At 31.9% G+C, this 24,207-nt stretch overlaps 1 protein-coding gene across 2 annotated transcripts in view; it reads left to right on the forward strand.

The window, feature by feature from the left end:
• The window catches only part of Ndst4 (N-deacetylase and N-sulfotransferase 4), a 262,135-nt gene that overhangs the window by 17,902 nt on the left and 220,026 nt on the right, over positions 1-24,207 (forward strand). The window contains exon 2 of one of the 2 annotated variants that reach the window (XM_021729707.3): positions 10,967-12,189. In XM_021729707.3, the coding sequence (XP_021585382.1) occupies positions 11,212-12,189 (978 nt within the window). In that variant the 5' untranslated portion in view covers positions 10,967-11,211. Of the gene's footprint in view, positions 1-10,966; positions 12,190-24,207 lie in introns of those variants that run through there. The other variant, XM_040292929.2, reaches the window with a different exon arrangement.

The raw sequence follows: 24,207 nt of genomic DNA on the forward strand, positions 1-24,207 counted from the left end.
ATAGTCTTTGTTTAAGTTGAGTGTTTTCCCTTTCATTTCATTTTTCTCTACTACTAATTTTGCAGTGGTGTGTGTGTGTGTGTCTGTGTATTCCATATTGATTTCACTAGAAACTACAATATTTATACGTGAGTCACTAGTAGCTGAAATGAATTAATATAACCTTCTTTGCAGAAAATGTAGGGTTCACAGAAAAATTTTATTCTCTTTGTCCCTTCGTACTTTTAAACATTTTCCTTATTTATTTCAATTAGACTTTGATTTTATTTGTAATCTCTCAAGGCTTTCTTATTATTTTGCATGCTCAGGTTTATCTGCATTAACTCACATAGCCATTATACTTTTTCTTTACTTATGCCCAGAAACTTGAGCACTCCTATGTTTGAGAAATTCATAATTTGATGAGTTACCATTTCAAATACTGACATTAAATAATAATCTTCTATGCCCCAAAGCTGTGTTATGGACATGACAACTAAAACTGTAATTTGATAGACCACTAGCGACTTCCTGACTGGGTCCAGTCAGGAGGTGAGTTCAGACAAAGTTCTCTGTAGATCAGATGTCCTCACCTACACCCTCCACTCTAGGGGTATCAGTAGCAGCAGAACTGGAAGAACTGCCCAGATCCCAATACTGGCAATGCTGAGTGTGCAGTAACCACTTCTCAAACTGGATTTTTATGATATATGTGTATGTCTATATGTTCATGCGTGTACACATGTAACCTTATCCATAACTTGAGTGTAATAATGGAACCAAATCTAATTAAGGACTGTTTTCTTGGATTGCATTTTCTTTTATTATTTTGTCATTTGCATCCCAATTATACTTTGCATCTTATATTTTCATGTTATTCAGTATTTATCTATGACAAAGTCTGTGGTAGATATTGAACAAGATTTTTTAGCTCCTAAAACTATTTAAATAAGATTTTAATGACTAATTTGGGGAAGGCAACTTTGAAGAAGAACTCAAAATACGAATAGAAATAGTCCTTTATATGTTTATGCATTTTACTCAAGATGATTAATCTGAGTATATTTCATTGCATGCACAACCTCCTAATGATCCATTATCTTTCAAATCATCTGCAAAGCAGCTGCATATGAACAGACATTTTTGCAAATTCTCAGGTAAATGATAAATTATAATGGAAGCACATAATGTTACAACCGTAAGATATAACTAGAGCAGTAGAATTTAGTATACAGAAAGCCTCCTTTGCAAATAAATCATAATGCCATCCTAAATGGAAATTATAATGAAAATTTTATGTCAAATATTCTTCTTATACTTTATATTTTTACTTTATAACTGAGAAATAGAGTAAATTAGAGGACAACCTAAATCACAGTATACACATTTCTTTTCTAAGCAACTTTTACTATTCTTTTCATGTTAATTCTCTATTCCTAAGTTATTCTATACTGTTGATTAAGTATATTTAGATATCATGTATTTTTTAATAAATAAAATTATTGTACAGGCATATTTGCATAACAGAGAAATATAAACCTGATCTGTAAATCTATTTCACAAAACCAATGCATTTTATTTTATTTATTTAAGAAACCAAATAAAACTATGCAAGATAAATTGTAATTTGGAACCACGATGTGACAAAGTTGATTTTATACATATTTAAGTTAGAGGTATTATACTTTGTTCCCCTTAAGAAGAATATTTAGAGTTTAAAATTTTACAAAAATTAGTGTAATGTTAAACAGAGCCTATGTTATATTGATTCCTTGCTTGTGCATAACAGCAACAACAAAAAAGAAAATGTGTATTAAAAAACAGAAATAAAAGTGTAGAACCAGGAAACCACCAAGCAATATTAAATTGACTATTCACTAGAAATTTAAGAAAGAAAATTGACTAAAATACATTTGGTGTGGAATCAGTGTATTACTAGTAATTTAACATTAGGATTCACTGATCTTTCCCTGATTGTCAACAGCATGATAATTGTCCTGAAAGTGTAGTTACCTACCCTTTCTGGACTCATCTAGTAAGTACTTTCTTGTGTTTAGTAAGCTCTGTGGAGAACAGGTGTTGTGTCTATTTTTGCAATTAAAGCAAGAACATATCTCCCTCTAGTGTTGGAAAAGTTAGGACACCCAAAGATTGTTTAGCAATAAATATGCATTTTGAAAAGCAAATATCTTATTTTTCCCTTACAAGAAGAAAAAGGAAGAGAAGGAGGAGGAGGAGATCTACCAATTTGCTAGTCTTAGAAAAAGAAATGACAAACATAATTGATTAAACTGTTTTTATGGCCTGTGTTGTAAAAAAATGTTGACAGGATTGAAAATAAATTAATAACAAATTAAAATAAAGTAATAATAAATTAAATAGATTTTTAAATATTTTGCCTTTTCTCAGTCTTAGTTACATAATTTTTCATCATATTTGTATTTTACAACATTTGTAAGATAAATTGCAACATATTGCTTCTTAGGCTTATAATTATTTTATTTTGCATTTTATTCTTAAAAATTAGCTTTAAATATATTTTTTTAAAATTATTAAAATTTAAAAAAAAACTATGGAGTATGAATCACTTAACTATCAGAGATGATTTTTATGAGTGTTGGGTAGCCAGATTCTGTGTCTAATAAAAAGTATATTACCTTCTTTAAAATACAAAGCAAACAATAGAATGAAAAGTCTCTTAGAATAAGTTTCCCAGAAAATAACATAAGTTGAAAGTTAATGATTGATGTATAAAGGACAACATGTTTATCATTGTATTCAAAGGATAATCTGAGGCTTAAAAATAAATTTTGTGATAACAAGAACATTTAAAATCAGTTAAGAAGATAGACCTTATTTACTATGCTTATCCAAATAAAACATAAAACAAAAATAAACAGATATTATATTCTAGGAGAAAACATGGTGATATTAATATAATCCAATTTTCTACAGACCTCTACATTCTGTGGGGACCAATGAAGTTTAGTTAATAAGAGTCCACACGTTATTGACTCTTCCTTTTCCTGTCATACACAAAATCATCTGCAAATCAAACGGATAGGCATGTGTTTGCGGCGTTTTGAGCATAAATTGTTTAGTGATGCCAGGACCTGTCTTAGTGGTACACAGAACTTAAATTTTGTACCTGAGCAACCAAGTATTTGGTGTTTTCAAAGAATGATTTTCATATTCATCTGTACATAGATACATAAAATCTGACTCATGTATCATCATCAGAACCCAATGGTGCATTGTAGTGGCCTACTTACAAGTAAACTTAGAGATAATTTGGTGCAATTGATTTTCCAATTTTCAAAAACTTATACTTGAATTCAGAGATAATTGCTCCAATAGAACTATTACAAATATTATAACATGGCATATCAAATTAAAGAACTAAGTCAAGATAAGTATGCATTTGCTGAATTTTTAATTTACTTATGCTAAATTAAACAGAAAGTAGGAAAGCTTATTGTGAAAGGAGAAATTTAATGCCTAGACTAGGCTGTTGAAAATGTACCCATGATCTTCTTGCAAAGACATATAAATCAATTAAAATAAAAATATAAGTGTGTTACAAATGTTAAGTGTAATATAAGTGTGTTACAAAAAAAGAGATAAGGACAATATCTTTTTTCAGATATTCAGAGGAAAAAACTATCATAGAATGAAAATTATAGGGTTTTAAAATTTGAATCAAACGGTTTTCACACACCCATTTAAAAAGTTTTCTTTTTTGCTTTGCTATAAAAACAGTACACAATTCTTTTAGAAATTTAAATGATACACAAAATTATAAGACAGAGAAGACAATTGTTTTTGATGAGCACCCAAACATATCTCCCCTTACCAATACATATTGAAAATAAACATATAAACATTTCTAAGTTTCTTCATTTCTATGATGAAAAACTGAAAGTCAGACTTATGTGCCCATTCTCCACCTTCTAAGTTTCTGTAGAAGACAACATTTGAGTTTCACCTTGGGATAGAGAAAGAAGATGATTGTATGCAAGATATGAAGAAGTGTTATTGATTTTGCATGATTGTTTTTGCATAACACACTGGGCAATTTAAGAAGTGCTGATGATTCACTTCTGAATAAATCACAGTTACTGCCTTAGTTGAAATCCAGGGGTAATTAGTTAATTGTACCATGATAAAGACTGCATGACAGTAAAATTGAGATCTTCTCACTAAGTAAACCAGCTTCTTCTGCTTGGTTGGGGTGAGTTTCTTGAGGTGGTTTTACCCAAGTTAAATTCCTAAAAATGACTAAGCTTGTAAGGTGTAGAAAAAGGAGACACATTGGTCATTCCAGAACTGCAAACTTGACTCTTAAACTTGAAGAGAATGGTTAAAGTTCAAGCAGTTGCTTGTACTGGAGGTAGGGATGAGTGTGGTGAGAAGTTTGAGGAGTGAGTTAAACCTGAAATAAAACCAGGCCAGTAAACTAGGAGTAATGAGTGAGCGGTTGACACAAAAGACAGGCAGATAGTAAAATATTGTTATTACCAAATAAAATATATGTAGGTGTTCTTTATGTTCAATTAGTAACAAATCATTCTTTCTAAGTTTTGAATAAACTTCCCCGTAAGATAAAAGTTGAAGTTCAGGAGAAAAGATTGGGGTAAAAGGAAAAGATTGGTATTGGGAAGAGATACACGTTTTCCATGGCATCAGGAAACAAGTGAAGTGCAGAGAAAATTCCTTGGGTTTGGGATACAGTAGTGGGAGGGGGTCAGCTTCTCTCTTTAGATGATTTGGAGTCATTTAACTCTCATTTTCTTTTTCCTTTATAAAGCAGACTGTTGGATAGTGGAGTTACCAGGCTTAGAATATTGGAAAAAAATCATCAAAATATAACAAGTCAGGAGAGATTGTAATAGAAAAAAGAAAATGATGGATATAATGAGTTCTTAATTATGGCCCTTTTACTATAACTAGTTATGTCATAATTTCAAGTAAAAAGATGAGATGAAAAGTTATATTTGCTTTGTGATCAGAATTATACAAAATCAAATTACAGCTGTGCACTGTGGAACACACCTAAAATCCCAGCGACTCGGGAGGCCAAGGAAGGAGGATCACAAATTCAAAGCCAGCCTCACCAATTTGGCAAGGCCTTAAGCAAGTTAGACTCTGTCTCTAAATAAATTTTTTAAAAAAGAATGGAGACGTGGCTCAGTGGTTAAGCCCCCTTAGTACCAAAATAAACAAACAACCACAACAAAAATGCATATAGAGTAAGTACCAGAATAAAAACATGCATTAAGCATTATTTACTTTATTGTTAAATTTCTGGGTTTTAAAACTTTCCCACTGATTTCATTGTATGAAATACACCCACATTTTGTTAAGAAAAAAAAAAGTAGTAGTATGAGATTTTAAAACTATTTTTAAAATCACATTGTTAAGTAGGACAAATTATTCAAAAGAGCCTGCTTTCAAGAGAAAACTGCTAATAAGATTATATCTAAACAAGAAGGTGTACCATAATATTGTATTCTTCAGTCATCTTTTGTAGCTTCCATATAAACTGTTCACATGGAGAGAAAGGAAAATGAAAAAATGAGATAGAAAATGGAAACATTGCTGCATAGATTGACTGATTAATGCCTACACTCTTCACATTAAATCCATTAGCACAAGCTTTAAGTCAGTAATTTAAAACCCATCCACTGGCAAAGGAAAAAAAAAAGACTTTCAGGAATTAAAGAGAAATAGTAAATAAAGAAAAGAAATAGATTAAAACAAAAGAACTTAGGTTTTTTGATGACCATAGGAGATAGAGTTGAATTTTCAGATTTACCTGGCAAATAGTAGGATCTCAATAAATGTTCATACATTTATTTGTTCAATGGATGTTAGATGAATGGATTTATTTCCCACATAAAAGAAAAAGCAGGAGAAAATCCAAGACCAAACTGAATTTTAGATAGCCTATCTGGTTCTTTTTTGATTCTGAATGTCACACTGAAAATATTATTCCACATCTATACAAAATGAGACAAATGGCCGAGATCTATCAGAGTCATCTCTAGGTCCTAAGGGAATTGTCTAGATTCAAGAATCCTTAGGACAGATACAGGCATCCCAAAATTTTTAAATCTATTTACTTCTGTCCCATACATTCTGGAGATATGATTATCATTTCAGTAATGTTAAGGGTTGAAGTTAATGACAAAATCTTAATTTTAAAAACAAAAGACAAGTTTCAAGCAGTGATTGCTAGACCTCTAAACTTGGCTGCAGATAGTATTTCTGCCCTCATATCTAAATTTTGTATGGCTGCCAGACATGGTGTTGCACTCCTGTAATCCCAGCAGCTCGGAAGGCAGGAGGATCACAAATTCAAAGCCAGCCTCGGCAAGTCTCTAAGCTTGGTGAAACCCTGTCTCAAAATAAAAAAAAACATAAAAGGGATAGTAATATGGATCAGTGGTTCAGGACTCCTGAGTTTAATCCCTAGTTCTAAACAAATAAATGAATAAATTTCATACGGCAAAGCAGAACCAACATCTATGCAGTTGTGTCTATTCTCAAGGTCCTTATGTTTTTGTAATAAACAAGATGAATACATCGATATTTGCAGTTTGATTTTAATAAAAATGCACCCTTTCTTTTAAAAATCATGTTGTTCCCTGCTTTAGAAAACAAGACCTAAGAAAATGGTAAATAGGCACTTTATGTAACTGCAGAAAATGGAGATAAAAGAAATCGCCTGACATTTACTCTTCTATTTACTGAGTTGCCTTCATAATCTTTTGAAGTGTGAACATAGCTGATAGCTCAGAGCTATGTACCTAGTATAATATTATGTTACAATATAATATAGAGGTGGTAATGTTATCATTATGTTTGAAATGACACTTTTAGGAGCTTGTACTGGTAAAAATATACACTTCGGGGACTAAAAGAAATTTATATTATGTCACTAAAATCAAGAAAATATGAAGTGTATAAAACTTAGGTGATAATCAACTGGTTATTTACAGGAGTAGAAAAGATCATTTTTCAGAATATCATAAAGTAGCATGCTAATTTGATTCTGATTAAATGTAACAGTTACTCATGACTTTGTACCTTCATTTTGGAAAAAAAAAGTTGTGATTTATGTAAGCGTAAAATTTGTTGTTGTTGCTTGAAAGTAATATCAAAATATAGTGTGGCCTAGAAACTGAAAGAAACTTTCAAGGAGTTAAACCAGTTGATATCAACTTAGGCCTAATTTCTATTGAATAAATTCAGAGTATTTTCAGAAACTACTCAGAATTAAGAGACCACATAGATTTTTAGCTAAAACCTATCAGATATTTATAATATTCTTAAAACAATGTTAAATACTTTGAATCATCAGTTCCCTCTTGATTACTGTTTCTCAAACGTACTTGACCCAGCATAAAAAATAAACTTATATTAGGATCCAGATATTCATATACACACATGTAAAATCACACAACTAACAAGCTAAAGATTTATAGCAGAATACAGATAGTACTTGAAATATGTCAATATGTCTATTCTGTTTATTTCATTTCGTTTATGTACCAGAGACTTGTGATTTGAAAAATATAACAGTTCCTGTAAGAGAATTATAAATTTGGAAACTCACACTAAAGGACTGCTGATATTTGAGAACAAAGGGTTAAATGTTTACATTATAGATTTTTATTTAAAAAAGAACTGTTTCATTAGTATGAGACAAGCATCAATTCTTTACAAGATTTATGAGAGCAAACAAACACTCATGAAATATGTAGAAACAAAGTAATTGATCAAATATTCTTCCCTTAGGTACCAGAAAAAGTCAAAACTGGTCAAATTACAGCAAATGTTTAGGTCATCCCCACTCATAAGTAACATTTTTTTTATATTGATCCACTTCTACAATTTTTCTGCATTTTTGGTAGACATTTCTTTCTTTGAATGTTTGAATTTATAAACTTGAAATAAAACTTACTGATGTTGTGGTTAAATTAGTTAATTACGCTTACTGGCAAATGGTTGGCTTCATCTAACTTGTTGATTTTTCTCAACTGGAAGAACATAGAACCCCAGCCCAGGATCACAAATATTTAGTAGTTTACTCTAGCATCTTTTGTAAACCTTCTAAATCTCAATTTCCTCATTTAAAACATGGACTAATGATTAAACAGAATTATGAGAGCAAAGAATGTAGCATAATTATTAGCAAGTATGTAAATGATAGTAAATATTATTATTGTTAAAAAAAGTTTCAGCTGAACTTTGGTGATTTCATTAAACCACTTTTTAAAAAAATAAACAATTTTAGCCCCTAGATTTCATCTGAATTTCTGTTTTTATTATCTCAGATATGGAATATAAGTAAACACTATTGGTATGTCACCTTTTATGATCCAGTCTTCTGTACCTCTAATAGCCATTTTTTTAAGGAAGGAGAAATAAAAAATTTGAATGGTGAGGATAAGTCCTTAAGTTAGAACACACACATGCTGAGAACACACTTATCTACTGTTGTGATAATATGTATCTGTCATTCTTCTAATTCTAACATATTAATGTTAAATAAATGTCACATTTAAATTTTATTTATTCTTTGGGTTGGCAGATTCTAGTCCCATATGCTTTTTTCCCCTTCTTTTTCACTATTGCATATTAGGAAGAGCTGTTCTAATATGCAAAACTGACATCTTGTACTTTTTGTATTCAAAAGATCATATGATTCAAAAGATCACATTTTTATATCAGAATAGGTAATGCTTTAATGAAATATTAACTTATACATTTACTTTTTTTATAAATCTATTGATTAAATTTATTCTAAAAATACTAAACAAATTACCAACATTTGTGGATTAAGTGGATATTTGCTTTTGTGGGACCATTTGGAATGTGACTTGGGTGGGGCCATTTCTGGGTTTACTTAGGTGGACTTTTAAGTCATATACATACACTACTGGAAGTCTAGAAATTGATGTAATATAACATTGGATAACCACTCTTGAAAAATTCCAAATTTTTTCCAATATTTATATATGTATATTTTTATATTTAATTTAATTGTATATTTTAAATTTATTTGTGAACATTTCAAAAGTACACAAAATGATATAAAATAATTGGTTTAAATATCTTAAAACTTACCAAAGTCTTTTTTTGCCATGTTTCATTTTGTTCTAGTAGAATTCAATTGATTTACTTAAAAGGAAAAGACTGAAACATTTAAAAAGCTTTGGGAGAAAAAATAATTATCTTAAAAAACTGTATTTGAAACAGTGTCCATAAGTCCCCAACATGCAGAAATAATTTTCCCTTTAAAATATTTCTCATTGGCACACTGCATTTCATAGGGAAAAATTCACATTTGTTTATATATCTGGAATCTGCAAATTAAAATACTTAAAATGTATGGTAGAAATTTTGAAATTTCATATAGTGAACTTCTGAGAATATTTTAAAATATTGTCTCAAAAATCTAAGGTAAAGGGCTGGGATCGTAGCTCAGTAGTAGAGAGCTTGCCTCTCTCATGTAAGGCAATGAGGTTTGACCCTCAGCACCACATAAAAGTAAATAAACAAAATAAAGATATTGCATCCATATAAACTAAAAAAAAAAATAGAAAATCTAAGGTAAAAAACACAATCATTTCAACTTACTGTTGATTTTTTTAAAAAATTAAATTACTAACAAAGAAAACTTCATTTTAGAACACAACTTTTGAAAAAGCAATATTTTATCATTTTATTTAATAGTCATAAATTTTTAACAGTCATGAATCACTCAGCTCAATAAATTAAAAAATAAAATATGGAAACCAAAAACTTTGCTCTTTACCATGGAATACATGACTCACAGCAAAACGTGTAAATTTGATACTCTGTGACATGGTATATCATAGACATACCTCTGCAATGTATATGTCAAAAACTAATAGCATGAACTATTTGGGATATTTTTCTAGGGATATTAGTTTGGCAAATTTGAAAATGAAAAAAAAAATTAAGCACTCTACCACAGTTTTGAGGCCTTAAAGAAAATTTGTTTAGAAAGAAATTCATTAAATTCACTTTCATACATACAAAGAAAAGAATCTAATAGTAATGGGCTGTTATATCTACATGTGATGAAGCAGTTTGGGAAAGTTTTTTGTTTTTGCTTTCTACATTATTTTTCCTTTGAACTAAGGGGCACACATATGTTTGATTTTTGAATGAAAATTAACAATGGAAAATTCAGTTCTAAATTTGATCATTGGATTAAGGCTAATTAAGAATGTGCTTTGAGAAAAATCAAGCTTTTTCTTCTGGTCTTGGCTTCTTATCCTTGGTTTCATTAAAGAGATCTAAAGATGCTAATGTTTCCTTTTTTGTTCTTTCTCCTGTATTGCCTCTTTCACTTTGCCTTTAGGAATGGATAGGGTCAATCCTATCTATATTTGGACATTATACCACATGGGTCTCTGTGAGGCTAGATAGAGAATATATTATTAAAGGGAAAAAATGTATCTGCTAAAAATGTAAGACACAAATTATTCCCTTAGCTTGGCACTAACGAGACTTAAGCAGATTCTTTAAAAGCTGTTCTGCTCCAAGCCCCAAGTACTTACTTGTCTAATCCTATATATCTATAGGATATAAACATTATATATCTATAATGTTTACTGGTCCTGAGGAAGCAATTTTTATGGTAATTAACATTTTAAACTAATGCTTACTTTCTAATCATTTTCTATTTTGAGAGAACCAGTTGAAAAGTGATCTTAATATGTGTTCTTATATACTTCTGAATATTTTGGTTCTGCACTCTGGAGAACATGGAAAAATCTACTCTATTCTAAGTAATAAATTCTAGACTATAAACATCATGCTACTAATATTTTAGCATATTAGCAGACTAATATTATCTTTGAATATATATTTATTAAATACAAGCATATATGTAAACATAAATACTTATATTCCTATTTTTCTTGGTTATTATTTTTATCCTCTTTTTCAGATAATGCTTAGAGGATTCTGCAGCAATTCTTGGTATTGGACATATTCAAAATCCCTTCAACTTTTGCTCTCCTGCTTCACTGCCTTCCAGCTTTAACTCATTTTTGATCCCTTCAAATATTTTACATGATTTGCAATGGTTACATGAACTTTTGGGAAGTGGTATTTGCACCATCTCATACCTTATTTACTATGGCAATTTAAGGAAAAAAGTTGGAAAAAGTTTCCAAAGCATTATTTTAAAAAATGAATCTCATTGTGAAGCTTCGGAGAAGTTTTCGAACACTGATTGTTCTCTTAGCTACCTTCTGCTTGGTGAGCATTGTCATTTCTGCCTATTTCCTCTACTCTGGCTACAAGCAGGAAATGGCCCTTATTGAAACCACTGCAGAAGCAGAATGTGCTGACATCAAAATTCTACCTTATCGATCAATGGAGTTGAAAACAGTGAAACCTATCGATACATCCAAAACTGACCCTACCATCCTCCTCTTTGTGGAGAGCCAGTACTCTCAACTCGGTCAAGATATCATAGCTATCTTGGAGTCCAGCCGATTTCAGTACCACATGGTCATTGCCCCTGGCAAGGGAGATATACCTCCCCTTACAGACAGTGGCAAAGGGAAGTACACATTAGTTATTTATGAAAATATCCTGAAGTATGTTAGCATGGACTCATGGAATCGAGAGCTTTTAGAAAAATACTGTGTGGAATACAGTGTTAGTATAATTGGTTTTCATAAAGCCAATGAGAACATCTTGCCAAGTACACAATTGAAAGGCTTTCCACTAAACCTCTTCAATAATCTAGCTCTGAAGGACTGTTTTGTCAATCCTCAATCTCCTTTGCTGCATATTACCAAAGCCCCCAAGGTTGAGAAAGGTCCTCTTCCTGGGGAAGACTGGACTGTTTTCCAATATAATCATTCAACCTACCAGCCTGTCCTTTTAACTGAATTACAGACAGAAAAATCCCCATCACCCTTGTCCAGCAAAGTACTCTATGCGACTGTAATTCAGGACCTAGGTCTTCATGATGGGATTCAGCGAGTTCTTTTTGGCAACAACTTGAACTTTTGGTTACACAAGCTCATCTTCATAGATGCCATCTCCTTCTTGTCAGGGAAGAGACTGACATTGTCCTTGGATAGGTACATCCTTGTGGACATTGATGACATCTTTGTTGGGAAGGAGGGAACAAGGATGAATGTCAAAGATGTAAAGGTAAGAACATTTATAAATCACATCATAATTTATTCACTAACTTTGTGCTATTGATAAAATATAATTTTGAATATTGTAGACTCCTAATCACTGAAATTTTAAGGTATTTTTTAAGTAAAACAGGCACTTAAAAAAAATGAACTAAGCCTTAAGCATTACACACACACACACACCCTAGAGAGAGAGAGAGAGAGAGAGAGAGACAGAGGGGGGGGGGGATGCACACACATGAAATATATGCAAGCTCCAGACTAGAAGCTTCATGATGAAACCCAAATAAATATCGCAAAATGTAACTGATTTCACTCTTCTTGCCTCTGGTTATGCTTTGCCTATTCCAGCTAAAACCACTCAGAACAGACTCCATTATTTTGCCATGTGTGGCAGTTTATAGCAATGAGACTGATATAGTTGTAGAATTCTGTTTCTGAACTGATCACCCTATGTAGGCATAGGGTTTGATCATGATGGTTGAAGTACAAAAAGTGACAACAATCCAAGACTTTTCTCTAACCTCAAGAAAGCCTAGCATTTGCTAGTATAAAACATCCAGGCACTTGAAAACATAGATAAAAAGAAGATAGTTTTAGAAGGTCTTGGCCTCAGGAAACTCCCATTATTCTCTCTATTAATTTATCCCATTATTTTGTGCAATCCAGTAGTGTTACTGGCAGCTCATCTAGGTTATGATCAATTGACTGCATAACAGATCCATCCTATAGTTGCTATTAGATAAAGAAAAAGCTAACTATGGAACTGGGCATCATGGTGTAATGTCCATAGTCTTAGTTACTTGAGAAACTAAGGTAGGAAGATGGCTTGAGTTTATGACTTTAAGAACTTCCTTGGACAACATAATGAGACACTGCTTAAAACAAAAAATCTCTCTTTTTTAAAATCCCATTTCAGCATTCTTATATGCTTTCTCACCTGGTCTATCTTGTGCTATGCCCAGCTAAACTGATTCTGTAAAGAATTTAGCAAACATAAACAAAAATAAGGGAACACAAATTAGAATTGTAAAAGAACCAAAAATTGTTAAGATTTTATCTCTTTTGATTTTTTGTTATTATTATCTTCCAAAGATTAAATCTGGATACTATTTCAAAATAAATGCTTTTTCTTTCCCTCCTAAAACTTTACGACCACTATTAGACAACATGGTTAAAGCCAATAAAACAAATTCACACTTAAAAATTCTTCAAAGAACATACGGACCAGTGAAATGTTTTAAAAGTGCCACTGAATGAAGGGCTGCTTCACTTTGACCCAAAGGCTTCATTTAGGGACTGCTACAAAGGGTTAAATGACCACAGTTGAAATCTGGATTTTTCTTGTTCTTTTTTTTCTTTTCTTACTTTTTCTAATAATATAAATTTATTTGATATAAATATTAATGTTTTAGTCAGCTTTTTCACTGCTGAGACTTGGGGACCCAATCAAAACAATTGTAGAGGAGGAAAGGTTTATTTGAGTGCTTACAGTTTCAGAGGTCTCAATCTAGAGTCAGCAGACTCCATTCCACTGGGTTCAGCTGCAGAGGGAAGCAGCTATTCATGATCAGGAAACAGAGAGAAAGAGATTTCTACTTGCCAGATAGGAGTATATACACCAGAGTCATACCTCAATTCCCATCTCCTTCAGCCACACCCTACCATTTGAATTACCTCTCAGTTAATCCCTATCAGGATTAAACCACTGATTGGGTTAAGACTCTTAGAACCCAATCATTTCACCTCTGAACCTTTTTGTATTGTCTCATTTGTGAGCTTTTGGGGGACATCTCAGATCCAAACCATAAGAACTAGTTTTATTTCCGTTTTGCAGTCATTTTGGAAGCCCGTGACCTCTTTGTCACGGGCTTCCAAAAGTTCCTTAAGTGTTTGATTCCTAACCTGAAACCCTTAAAGACAGGGTTTTCTAGTTTCGTCCAAGGAATAATGTGAATTAAAAAGCTTTTTATAATTCTAAGCAAAGTTGACAACTCAAATTTAGCTATGACACTTATTCTCAATAGAAAAACAAACAGCTATTCACCAGCACTAATAAACTAAATTGCATAACTCCACAGAAAATTTAAAAATAACAAAACTTAACAAAGGCTTGAGGATTTCGCATGCAGGGAGAGAATGAAAAGTTTGTATGGATGTATAGATATGCATTACTGTGTATATACACACAAGCACAGATGTACCTATGTGTTTAAATGCTACATAAAATAATCTTTAATGTATAAAACATAGGTTAATTTAACTGTCACCTTGAGAAAAATACTTTTCATCTTTTTTGTTTGTTCCTGGTTACTCTCAGAAATAATTTCTTTTTTCTTTTTCTTTTTTTGTGGTGCTGGAGATTGAATCCAGAGTTTTGTGTATGCAAGGCAAACATTCTACCAACTGAGCTATATATCCAGCTCCAGAAATGATTTTTAAATTTATTTTTATTCTTTATTTCACATTTAAAAATTACGTATGTTATTAGATACAACATGATGTTTAGATACATGTATATGTGTATAGCTCATGCATGTTAAATTTAGCTAATTAACATGTATTTCACAAACAATTTTTTTTTTTGGTAAGGAGACTTAAAATGACTCTATTAGTGATTTTTAATGGAATCACAGTGTATTTACCATGTTATACAACAGAACTCTTGAATTTGTCCTTTCTGTCTGAAATTTGTATCCTGTGATAAATATTTTCTTCACCTCCAGGCCCCTTATCTCCTGGTAACCACATTTCTACTCTCTATTTCCATGTACTCAACGATTTTTGATGCTTCATATAAATGTGATGCAACAGTTCTCTTTCTGTACATTGTTTACTTCACTTAACAAAATCCATGCTGTTGAAAATGACAGGACTTCCTTCTTTCTAGAAAATGAATAATATTCTATTGTGTGTATTTATATTATATTTTCTTTATTCATTAATTCATTGATAGATATTTAATTGGATGCCAGATTTAGGTAATTGTGAATACTGCTGCAATGAACAAGGAAGTGTAGTTATACCTTAATTCATTGATTTTCAGTTTGCTTTACATTAACTTAGAAATGTAATTCATGGAACATATAATAATTCTATTTTTAATTTTTAAGAACTTTCATGCTTTGTCCATGACTACTATCAAATTTGCATTCCTGCTGAATATATAGGAGCACTCCCTTTTCTCCACAGCTTCACCAAAACTTGTTACTGTTATTATTGTTAATAAATAACATTGTTAATTGTTAATAATAGTCATTCTAGCAAACATAAGGTAATAGATATCTCACTATCACTATTTTTTGTCATTTTCCTGATGATTAGTGCAAATCTTGACAAATTATTTCAGCTATTATTTTTAATAATTTTGTCTTTTAGCTTTCATAAATAAGTGATTCACATTCTACCATTACAATATTAGACAATTCTGAACTTGACTATGAGTAATCACCAATTTTTGTATTTGATTTTTATTTCGTTTTTATTGCTTGGATAAATATGATTTTTACTGGAAAGAATTTTAAATTATGTGTAGAAAAATTCTGTATGTCTCATGTTCTTCATTCTTAGGTTCCTTTTCTGACCAAATGACATTTAGTCAAGTACTAGTAGATGAGGCTAAATCTAACCCCCTGGTATTCTACAGCCATTTTCTAGAGCAAGGGTTTTGCATATCTACTGATATATTTTCATGTTATTTTGAAATAGAGGACAGAGATATTCTGTTCCTTAATAACAATTGAGGGAAATAGAAGTATTATTAATGATGATTCTTGATATTTGGACTACACTTGGAGCACATCCAATTTGACTAGAATGAGGGAGCATTTAACAATAAATATAGACATAGTCCTGTCTCCACAGTACCACTTAACACTGACAAAACACAAATATACATACACTCACATCAGCACATTTCCATTTGAGCCCAATTCCTACATTGAGATGAAATTATGGATCATACAATTAATGAGTAAACATTCTTAAAATACAGCATTTTGATATTGTGAACAGTGCATGAGTTTTCTTAACTGAACTTGAAAACCCCATTTTTTTCTAATATGCAGTTCTGCCTTACTTAACCAACTATATATGCCCCTACTTTCTTCGTAGAACCTTTCATGCTTTATCTCATTTCATCATGCCTCTCCCAACCAAAGCCACTGAGATAGAAATTAATGTATCCTTTTATAAATCAAGCAAAATTAAGCTCAATTTCCATAACTATCATCTGATTGTAACAAAAATTCATTGTGTACATAAAAATTCAACATATGAGAGAGAGTATTCATGTATGTAACCATTCAGAATCTAATTGTATCTTAAAAGATAGTAAAATACTAGCTATCAATGATCAGGACTCTGGTCATATTTTTTGACCCGGTAATATATCTGTATGTTCTGCAAGGCAATTACAAAGTACCTCCTGTACATTTGAAGCCCATATCTTCGCAAGATAATCTTAGGCTATCGAAAGTGATGTCTACACACTTGTATTTATTCTTTTCTGATTTGAAAATATCTCCTATTTTCTTAATGGACATAACTGCATGCATATAATGTTCATTTTAAAAGCAATGCCAGTTAGTTGAGCACAATGCATTCTTAGGGAAAGTAACATAAAAAAGGCCTATCCTGATTATTAAAAGAAAGAAAGAGAGAGAGAGAGAGAGAGAGAGAGAGAGAGGAAGGAAGGAAGGAAGGAAGGAAGGAAGGAAGGAAGGAAGGAAGGAAGGAAGGAAGGAAGGGAAGAAAACTATATAATTTTTTTTTCTCATAGCCAAGTAGCCTGACTTCTATGGACAATTTTTCACTCTTGATCAGGATATTTAGTATACTCATAAGAGTTTGGTAGAATTAAGATGATATGCAGTTTTTTCATATTTCTCTAAGACAAAAGAGATACTATTTACCATGAGAATTTTGAAGACTATGAAAATAGTGAAAGTAAGTTTATACATGGAATGAAAATCAGATTTATTTTTGATTTTACAAACAATTTATGGGCTCTAATCAATTCTCTGTTGCAAATTTCTCTGTTTGCACCAAATACCAGTCGTTAGTTCTTACATATGTTTGAGGAAATAGATTTATTTTTTCATTGTAAGTGTACTATGTGTAAGATTAAAAGACACTGTCTACTTAAGAAAATGAAACATTTCAATGTCCCGTATGATCCAGCCCAAACTTACATTTTCAAGGTCTATTCTTACTTCTTTTCAATATATATTATTTCTGTTAGACTTCCAATTGTCTATGGCTCAACTATGATTTTCTTATTTCTACTTTGACCTATTTTCTCAATTTCTATGCTTTCAATAAAATGTATTCATATTTCAATAGATATATCAAAGTAGAAGACTGTAGTGATTACTACAGCCCAGTAATTGTAAGAGGGGAGGATGGGTAGTGGGAGGTCAGACAATGGACACCAAAATATAGTTAGACTGCAGGAAGTTCTGTTGTTCTGTACCACTGCAGGGTGATTGTAGCTTGCAACAACCTGTTATGTATTTTATTACCACATAGAAGATTGGAGCTTGAAATCTCAAAATATAAAGAAATAATGAAATGAAATATTAATTACACTGATTAGATTACATATTGCATACATGCATTGAAATAATTTTTAAGAACCCAAACTTTTAAAAAGGAATATCACAAGTTTTACTTCATTTGACAGTGTGTCACATCCTCTAATGACCTCAGCATATGGTGATGTTTTTTTCGACCTCAGCCCCTGAAAAATCACTGATCTTCTCTCTCACTTAGAATCTTCATTTACATGAGTTAACTACAAAATTAGGTGGTGAAAAGCATTTTCTTGTACATTTAATTATGTAAAAGTATGGTTTAAAAAGGAATGGTTGGTATGTTCTTGATGGAATCCAGACTTGATATGTAGCAAACCAGTGTATATTTAGCAATGTAGAAGAGTATAGCCTTTGGGATTGGTAGATGACCCAGTCAGCCAGTCAAGCAAGCATCATCTAGAATTTCTTTGACAGATTCTAGGCAGGTGACCTGGCATTCAGTCAGAAAGTATAGGGAAAGAACTGGGCAGTGGCCAAGGCTTGTTGTAATTAGCATTTATCAAAGATATCTGTGGGTAATATGGAGTCTCTGGAGTCAGGTTTGTAGGCAGGTTCTTCTCCTAGAGAAAAAACGCTCAGAAGACAGTGGCTTAGTCCCATAGCAACGTGAGATTTGAGAACATGGGACAACATGTAGTTCATTAAAGGACATGTGACAGGGAATATGGAGAGCAGGAAGTCAGTCATAGCAACAACCCTGAGCAGGAGAGATGTCAGAAGCCTCTTGAAAGTGCATTTGTAATATCCTGACCAAGTGCTCCTAAGATATCTGTTGTCAAGAGGGATTGTATTGAGAACTTTCTAGATTCTTTAGGTGCCTGCCTATGAGAATTAGATATACTATTTGAAGACCCTCAAGTGAATCAAGAAGAAAAGAATGGTTCATTTTCCACATAAACACAGAGACTCGTTGTATCAATTAAAATCTTTTAGTAATAGAGTTTGGCTTAGTTCACAAGAGAATTTCCATATCAGGTATTTTGGCAGAGTTGATAGTGATCTCCAAACAACCTCAAACTTGCTCAGAAGAGTATATATTTAATCATGATTTTCTTTCTTTTAGTTAAAATCCCAATATAAGTGTTTATTTTTTTTTCTTCTGAATTCATTCAAATAGAACCATATACTTAACTCTGTCAGTGGAAAGACAAATATTCTCTTATGGAAGCAAGTAGGTTCTTTCTCCACTTACACAATTGCCAAATTTTATATTAAAATTCACTTTTAAATAAGAATGAAAAGGGTGAGGAAATATCTACCATGAATACCTCCATCAAATTGGACATCCAACTACAAACATTTCTGTATCTCATAGTAAATTAATATAGTTTACTTGAATACCCAAATCATTTCTTATCCACTGGATATTCTGTATATCATTTTTATTGTAGAGTACTCTACGATATATATAAAACATTCAGTTTCTGGTTTGGGTAAATTAGGCAGGACGCATTCACAATGATCTACATTATAAGGCAGAATGCACTACATGTTATGACAGAATTATCTAAGACAATAGGAACAAAAGTACTATTTCAGAGACAAGAGAAGACATCATGGAGGAAGTAGCATTTGAGTTTTTAGTGATGGATGGACATAGCAATGGCAAATTGAATCGGGGAGTGGTTTGGGCCAGTGGATGAGCTCAAGCTAAGACTTGGTTGAAAATATTAGGATCACTTTTAAGAATGATAAGTTAGTTGTGGTTATTGAATGATATAATCAAGTAATTACATTGTGAAACTAAGCACTGTAGATGTTGGTTGTAGATAGGTTACAGAACACCTATCAATTTTAGGAAGTTCACTTTTAAATTTTGCTGAAAACACGATACCATTTAAGTTGCTAAAGATTTTTAAACTAGAGGACATTATTAGAATTGATGTGTTAGGTTTCCATCACTGTGACTAAAATATCTTACAAGAACAATTTAGAGGAGGAAACATTTATTTTGTGTTCATTCATTGTTTCAGAGGTCTGAATTTATAGTCAGAGAATCCTATTGCTCTAGGCCTGACAGGCAAAACACCAAGGTGGATGGGTAGTAGAGGAACACTTCCAGGAAGTAGAGATAGAGTTGGGGGAGTTAGAAACAAATAGTATAGTCCCCAAGTCATGCCCCCAGTTATCCTCCACCTTCAGCCATGCCCCACCCAGTGATAACTGCTTACAGTTATCACTCAGTGTCTGCTCAAATGTTTATACCAACAAATGAATTGCTACACTGATGAAGTTCCAGGTCTCACAATCCAATTATTTCACCTCTTGCATTAACACAGAACCATTGGCAGGATATCTTATACTCAAACCATATAGTTAGGATTGAACAAAAAAACATTTTTGCACCAGGGATATGTTATTGAGGAAATAAGTAATAAATTTATTAACAACCATGCAATCATATTAGTTATTATAACTTTTATAAAATAGTATTTATTTAGCATATTAAATATGCTGAGCAAGTGCTAATCAAATACAGGCACATAACACCAATAGGTTAATATTTTGTACATCTTCTGAATAAATAAAATGAGGCTCAGAAATATTAAGATATTTCTATAGAATCTGGCTAATAAGTAGTAGAATAAAAAACAAACCCAGAACATATCTGTCTTGAATATTTAAACTTACTTTTAGGAAACAATAGCTTGAGGTTGAGTTTGAGTCTTAGCTCCAGCACTAAAATAGTTAACCTTGAATATATTTATTAACTTCAATCCTCAGACTACATATATAAGTATATATAGCTTATATAAAACATTTGTTATATATGTATATGTATATACATATATATGTGTGTGTATATATATGTGTGTGTATGTGTGTGTGTGTGTGTGTGTGTATATATATATATATATATATATATATATATATATATATACATATATAAAAAATACCCATGTAAAGCAACCTAACTTGTAGTAGAGTATTGACCACTAAATGAGATAGGAGATAGGAGTAGAAAAGTGCCAGGACAGAGCTGTGCCATTAATGGACTTAGCTTCTCGGCAATAAGAATGAAAGGGGTAGATCAAGAGAGTTCATACGGAAGTAGAAGTGACAGAAACTGGACAAAGAAGGAGAAAAGGAGGTGGACATTTAGTGGTATCAATATTATTTTTAACTGGATGTGTCAACCAACATATAGAGAATTGGGCAGCTGCAAAATATCAGAAAGATAAGAAGTTAGATTTAAATTGATGGTTTAAGGTCTATTTAACGTGGGGCACTCATATTTTGGCCTTTGAAAGAAAAATCTAGATTGTCTGATACTGTCAGGGCAACAGTGTACATTTAGGAATTATCAATTTCAATACTTGCAATCTCAGTGGTAACCACAAAAGGAACATAAATGAAATAAGTAGGAAAACCATCTGAATGAAACATTTGGGGGCTCCTGTAATAAATCCATAACCATTTAGACAGGAATATTGTTTCATGAACCAAGATGATAGCAGTCCTGAAGACCACACATAAGACTTTCTTTGTTAATATGGAAGGAAGCAAGAAAGCTCAGTGTATGCTGGAAGTCCTCCTCGGAGGTAGGAAGGAAGTGAGGGGTTAAAGGAATGCCTGATAGAACAGTGCCATGTTTTTGGAACAGAGAAGGTGCCATCACTCATGGAATTTGCAATTCCAAACGAACTCTTTCATCTTCTTATTTATGACCTTTTGAACAAGAATTTCAAGATGACCCCTTCCTAACATTATTGTAAAGTGTACTAAATGAAACTATGTCATAAGTATTTTTGAAATGTGAAATTTTGGATAGGGGTTAAATATCAAGAGAACAAGAAAGGCAAATCCTACATAATTATTCTGCTCAGAAATGATGATCTACTGTAAGAATTTTATTTAGGTTTCACATGTTTATTTTCTTGATAGAAAAACAAGAAAATGTACGCTGGAGATATAGCTCAGTTGGTATAGTATTTACCTAACATGCACAAGGCCCTGGGTTTGATCCCCAAAACCATAAAAAAGAAAATGTAATGTTAGAAACAAGACTTTTATAGACATTTTTATTTAAGTCTTTTTTATATCAAACAATTATTATTACTTTTTAAAGAGTGTGTGTGTGTGTATATATATATATATTTCTGTTTTTACAGTGTTGAGAATCAAAACCATTGCCTTGCATATGAAAAGCACACATTCTACCACCGTGCTACATCCCCAACCCCAAAAAGTAAATTTGAAAATTAGGCCTGTGACCAAGTGAAAGTTTTGTGTTCAGAATAATTTAATGTTTTGTATGCAAATTAGTTTTTAATTTAAAGATTGGGCATTTCCTGCTTTCATTTGAACTAAAACAGGGTAGAGAGCAATGGATCTAATACTAACATTAATGCTCACTTTGGATAGTTTAGAGTAAGATAATTACTGAGCAGAGAGCAATCTCTTGAAACACCAGGGGAAGAACCCAATTAAAGTCCATGAGCTCCATTTTACTACCCAAGTTGTAGTAATTGTCTCCATGGGAAAGAGAAAATATTACAAAGTATTTTAGTAAAACAACCAATGTGGCTAAGTCTCAGCAAGGTAGAAAACTAACCAAGCATTAGCATCCTTAAATTTCATGGTTAGTATCTTAAAAGCCCTGGAGAGATGCAGGAGATATTTTCTGATTGGTTTTCTAGATTCTGTCATCTCTATGATAATATTAATAGTAACTTATTAATTAGCCAATTAATTGGTCCAAATTGTAACAAACCTCCTCTGCAAATTATCAAGGTACCAGAAAATGGTCTCAAATCTAGAGAACAACAAACTAAAAATGCTTCTTTCATATTCCTGGTAGAAATACAATGTGTTTAGAAATAAATTAAATTATCATGAAAAACAGCAACATAGTTATATAATCCTGAGTGAGTTAGAATATATTACTATCATTATCATTCAGATAACAGGTTAAAGTAGTAGAGCAGACACAGGCTGTGCACTTAATTTTCATTCAACTCATAATTATTCACTTCTACTCTGAGACTTGCTCTCTAGTGCCTTGGTCAATGATTTCCACCCACCACTCCCCCCCCCATAAAGTAAATATTCATCTTATGTGTGTCTCTGCTATAATAATTTTGAAACATTTCATATATGCAAAAAATTATATAAAATATCTACAAGTTAATAGATAATAATAACTTAGCCCCACCACTGAATTCAGTATAAAGAATGATACTACCTTTTTTTCCAATCACATATCACTGTTTTCCAATGGAGAGGACACAAGTATTCTGAATTTTGTGTATCATTGTCTTCATTTTCTTTATATTGTATTATATATGAAACTATCCATAAACAATAAATTGATTGTATCTTAGATGATTTTCATTTGAATTTTTGTAAGTAGGTTCCTAACATACATATAGTCACCAATTTTTCCTCTATTATTCTCGAGGAAAGTTCGAATTGATGCTTAGGGCTCTAGTTCATAAAACTTATTTTCTTTGTAGTGTTTATCCTGTACCAATGTTAATATTATCAGACTTTGTTTTGTGTGTGTGTGGGGGGGGATTGTGAAACTATATTGAGAGAATTTGAAGTCAAATATCTGATATAAAAACAGACAGAATAGCTTCAGTTTATCTTCATTTAAATATTTTTTTAAAAAGAGAGAGAGAAAAAGAGAAAATTTTTTAATATTTATTTATTTATTTATTTATTTTTAGTTTTCGGTGGACACAACATCTTTATTTTATTTAATGTGGTACTGAGGATCGAACCCAGCGCTCTGTGCACGCCAGGCGAGCATTACCGCTTGAGCCACATCCCCAGCCCTTCATTTAAACTTTTTACCATGCTTGATCTATAGTAGAAACATAGTGTTGGGTATATTTCTAAGGAGAACTTTATTTATGAGAAATTAAAGATATACTAAAGTCAATATAGTTTTGGTTTTATAAAATGGTCTAAAACCAGAACCTTTGGCTTACATTCAGACTGAAGTCTGTAGATACTTGAAAGATGAACTTTCAGGCATGTCTTTTCTTTCTTTCTTTTTTGGCTCTTGGATGGTAGTGTACAATTTTGTGTGAGTTCTTATTTGAATTTTCCTGATTGTGAGGCAGAATTGGTGCTTCATTTTGCTGTTTATTATAGTACTGGGGATTGAACCTAGGTTCTTGCACATTCTAGAGAAGTGTTATACTACTGAATTACACATATTTTGTCTACATTTTTCTTTATTTGTTCTTTTTAGATATATATGATAGGAGAGTATATTTTGATACACATACATGGAGTATTACTTATTCTAATTAGATCATGTTCTTGTGGTTGTACATGATGTGAAATTACACTGGTCATGTATTCATGTGTGAATATAGGAAAGTTACATCTGATTCATTCTCCTGTCTTTCTTGTTTCCATCCCCCAACCTTTATTTATCTTTGTCTAATTCAATGAACTTCTATTATTCTCTCCCCTACCCT

This window comes from Ictidomys tridecemlineatus, chromosome 9 (genome assembly GCF_052094955.1).
Source record: "Ictidomys tridecemlineatus isolate mIctTri1 chromosome 9, mIctTri1.hap1, whole genome shotgun sequence".
In the NCBI taxonomy this organism is placed as follows: domain Eukaryota; kingdom Metazoa; phylum Chordata; class Mammalia; order Rodentia; family Sciuridae; genus Ictidomys; species Ictidomys tridecemlineatus.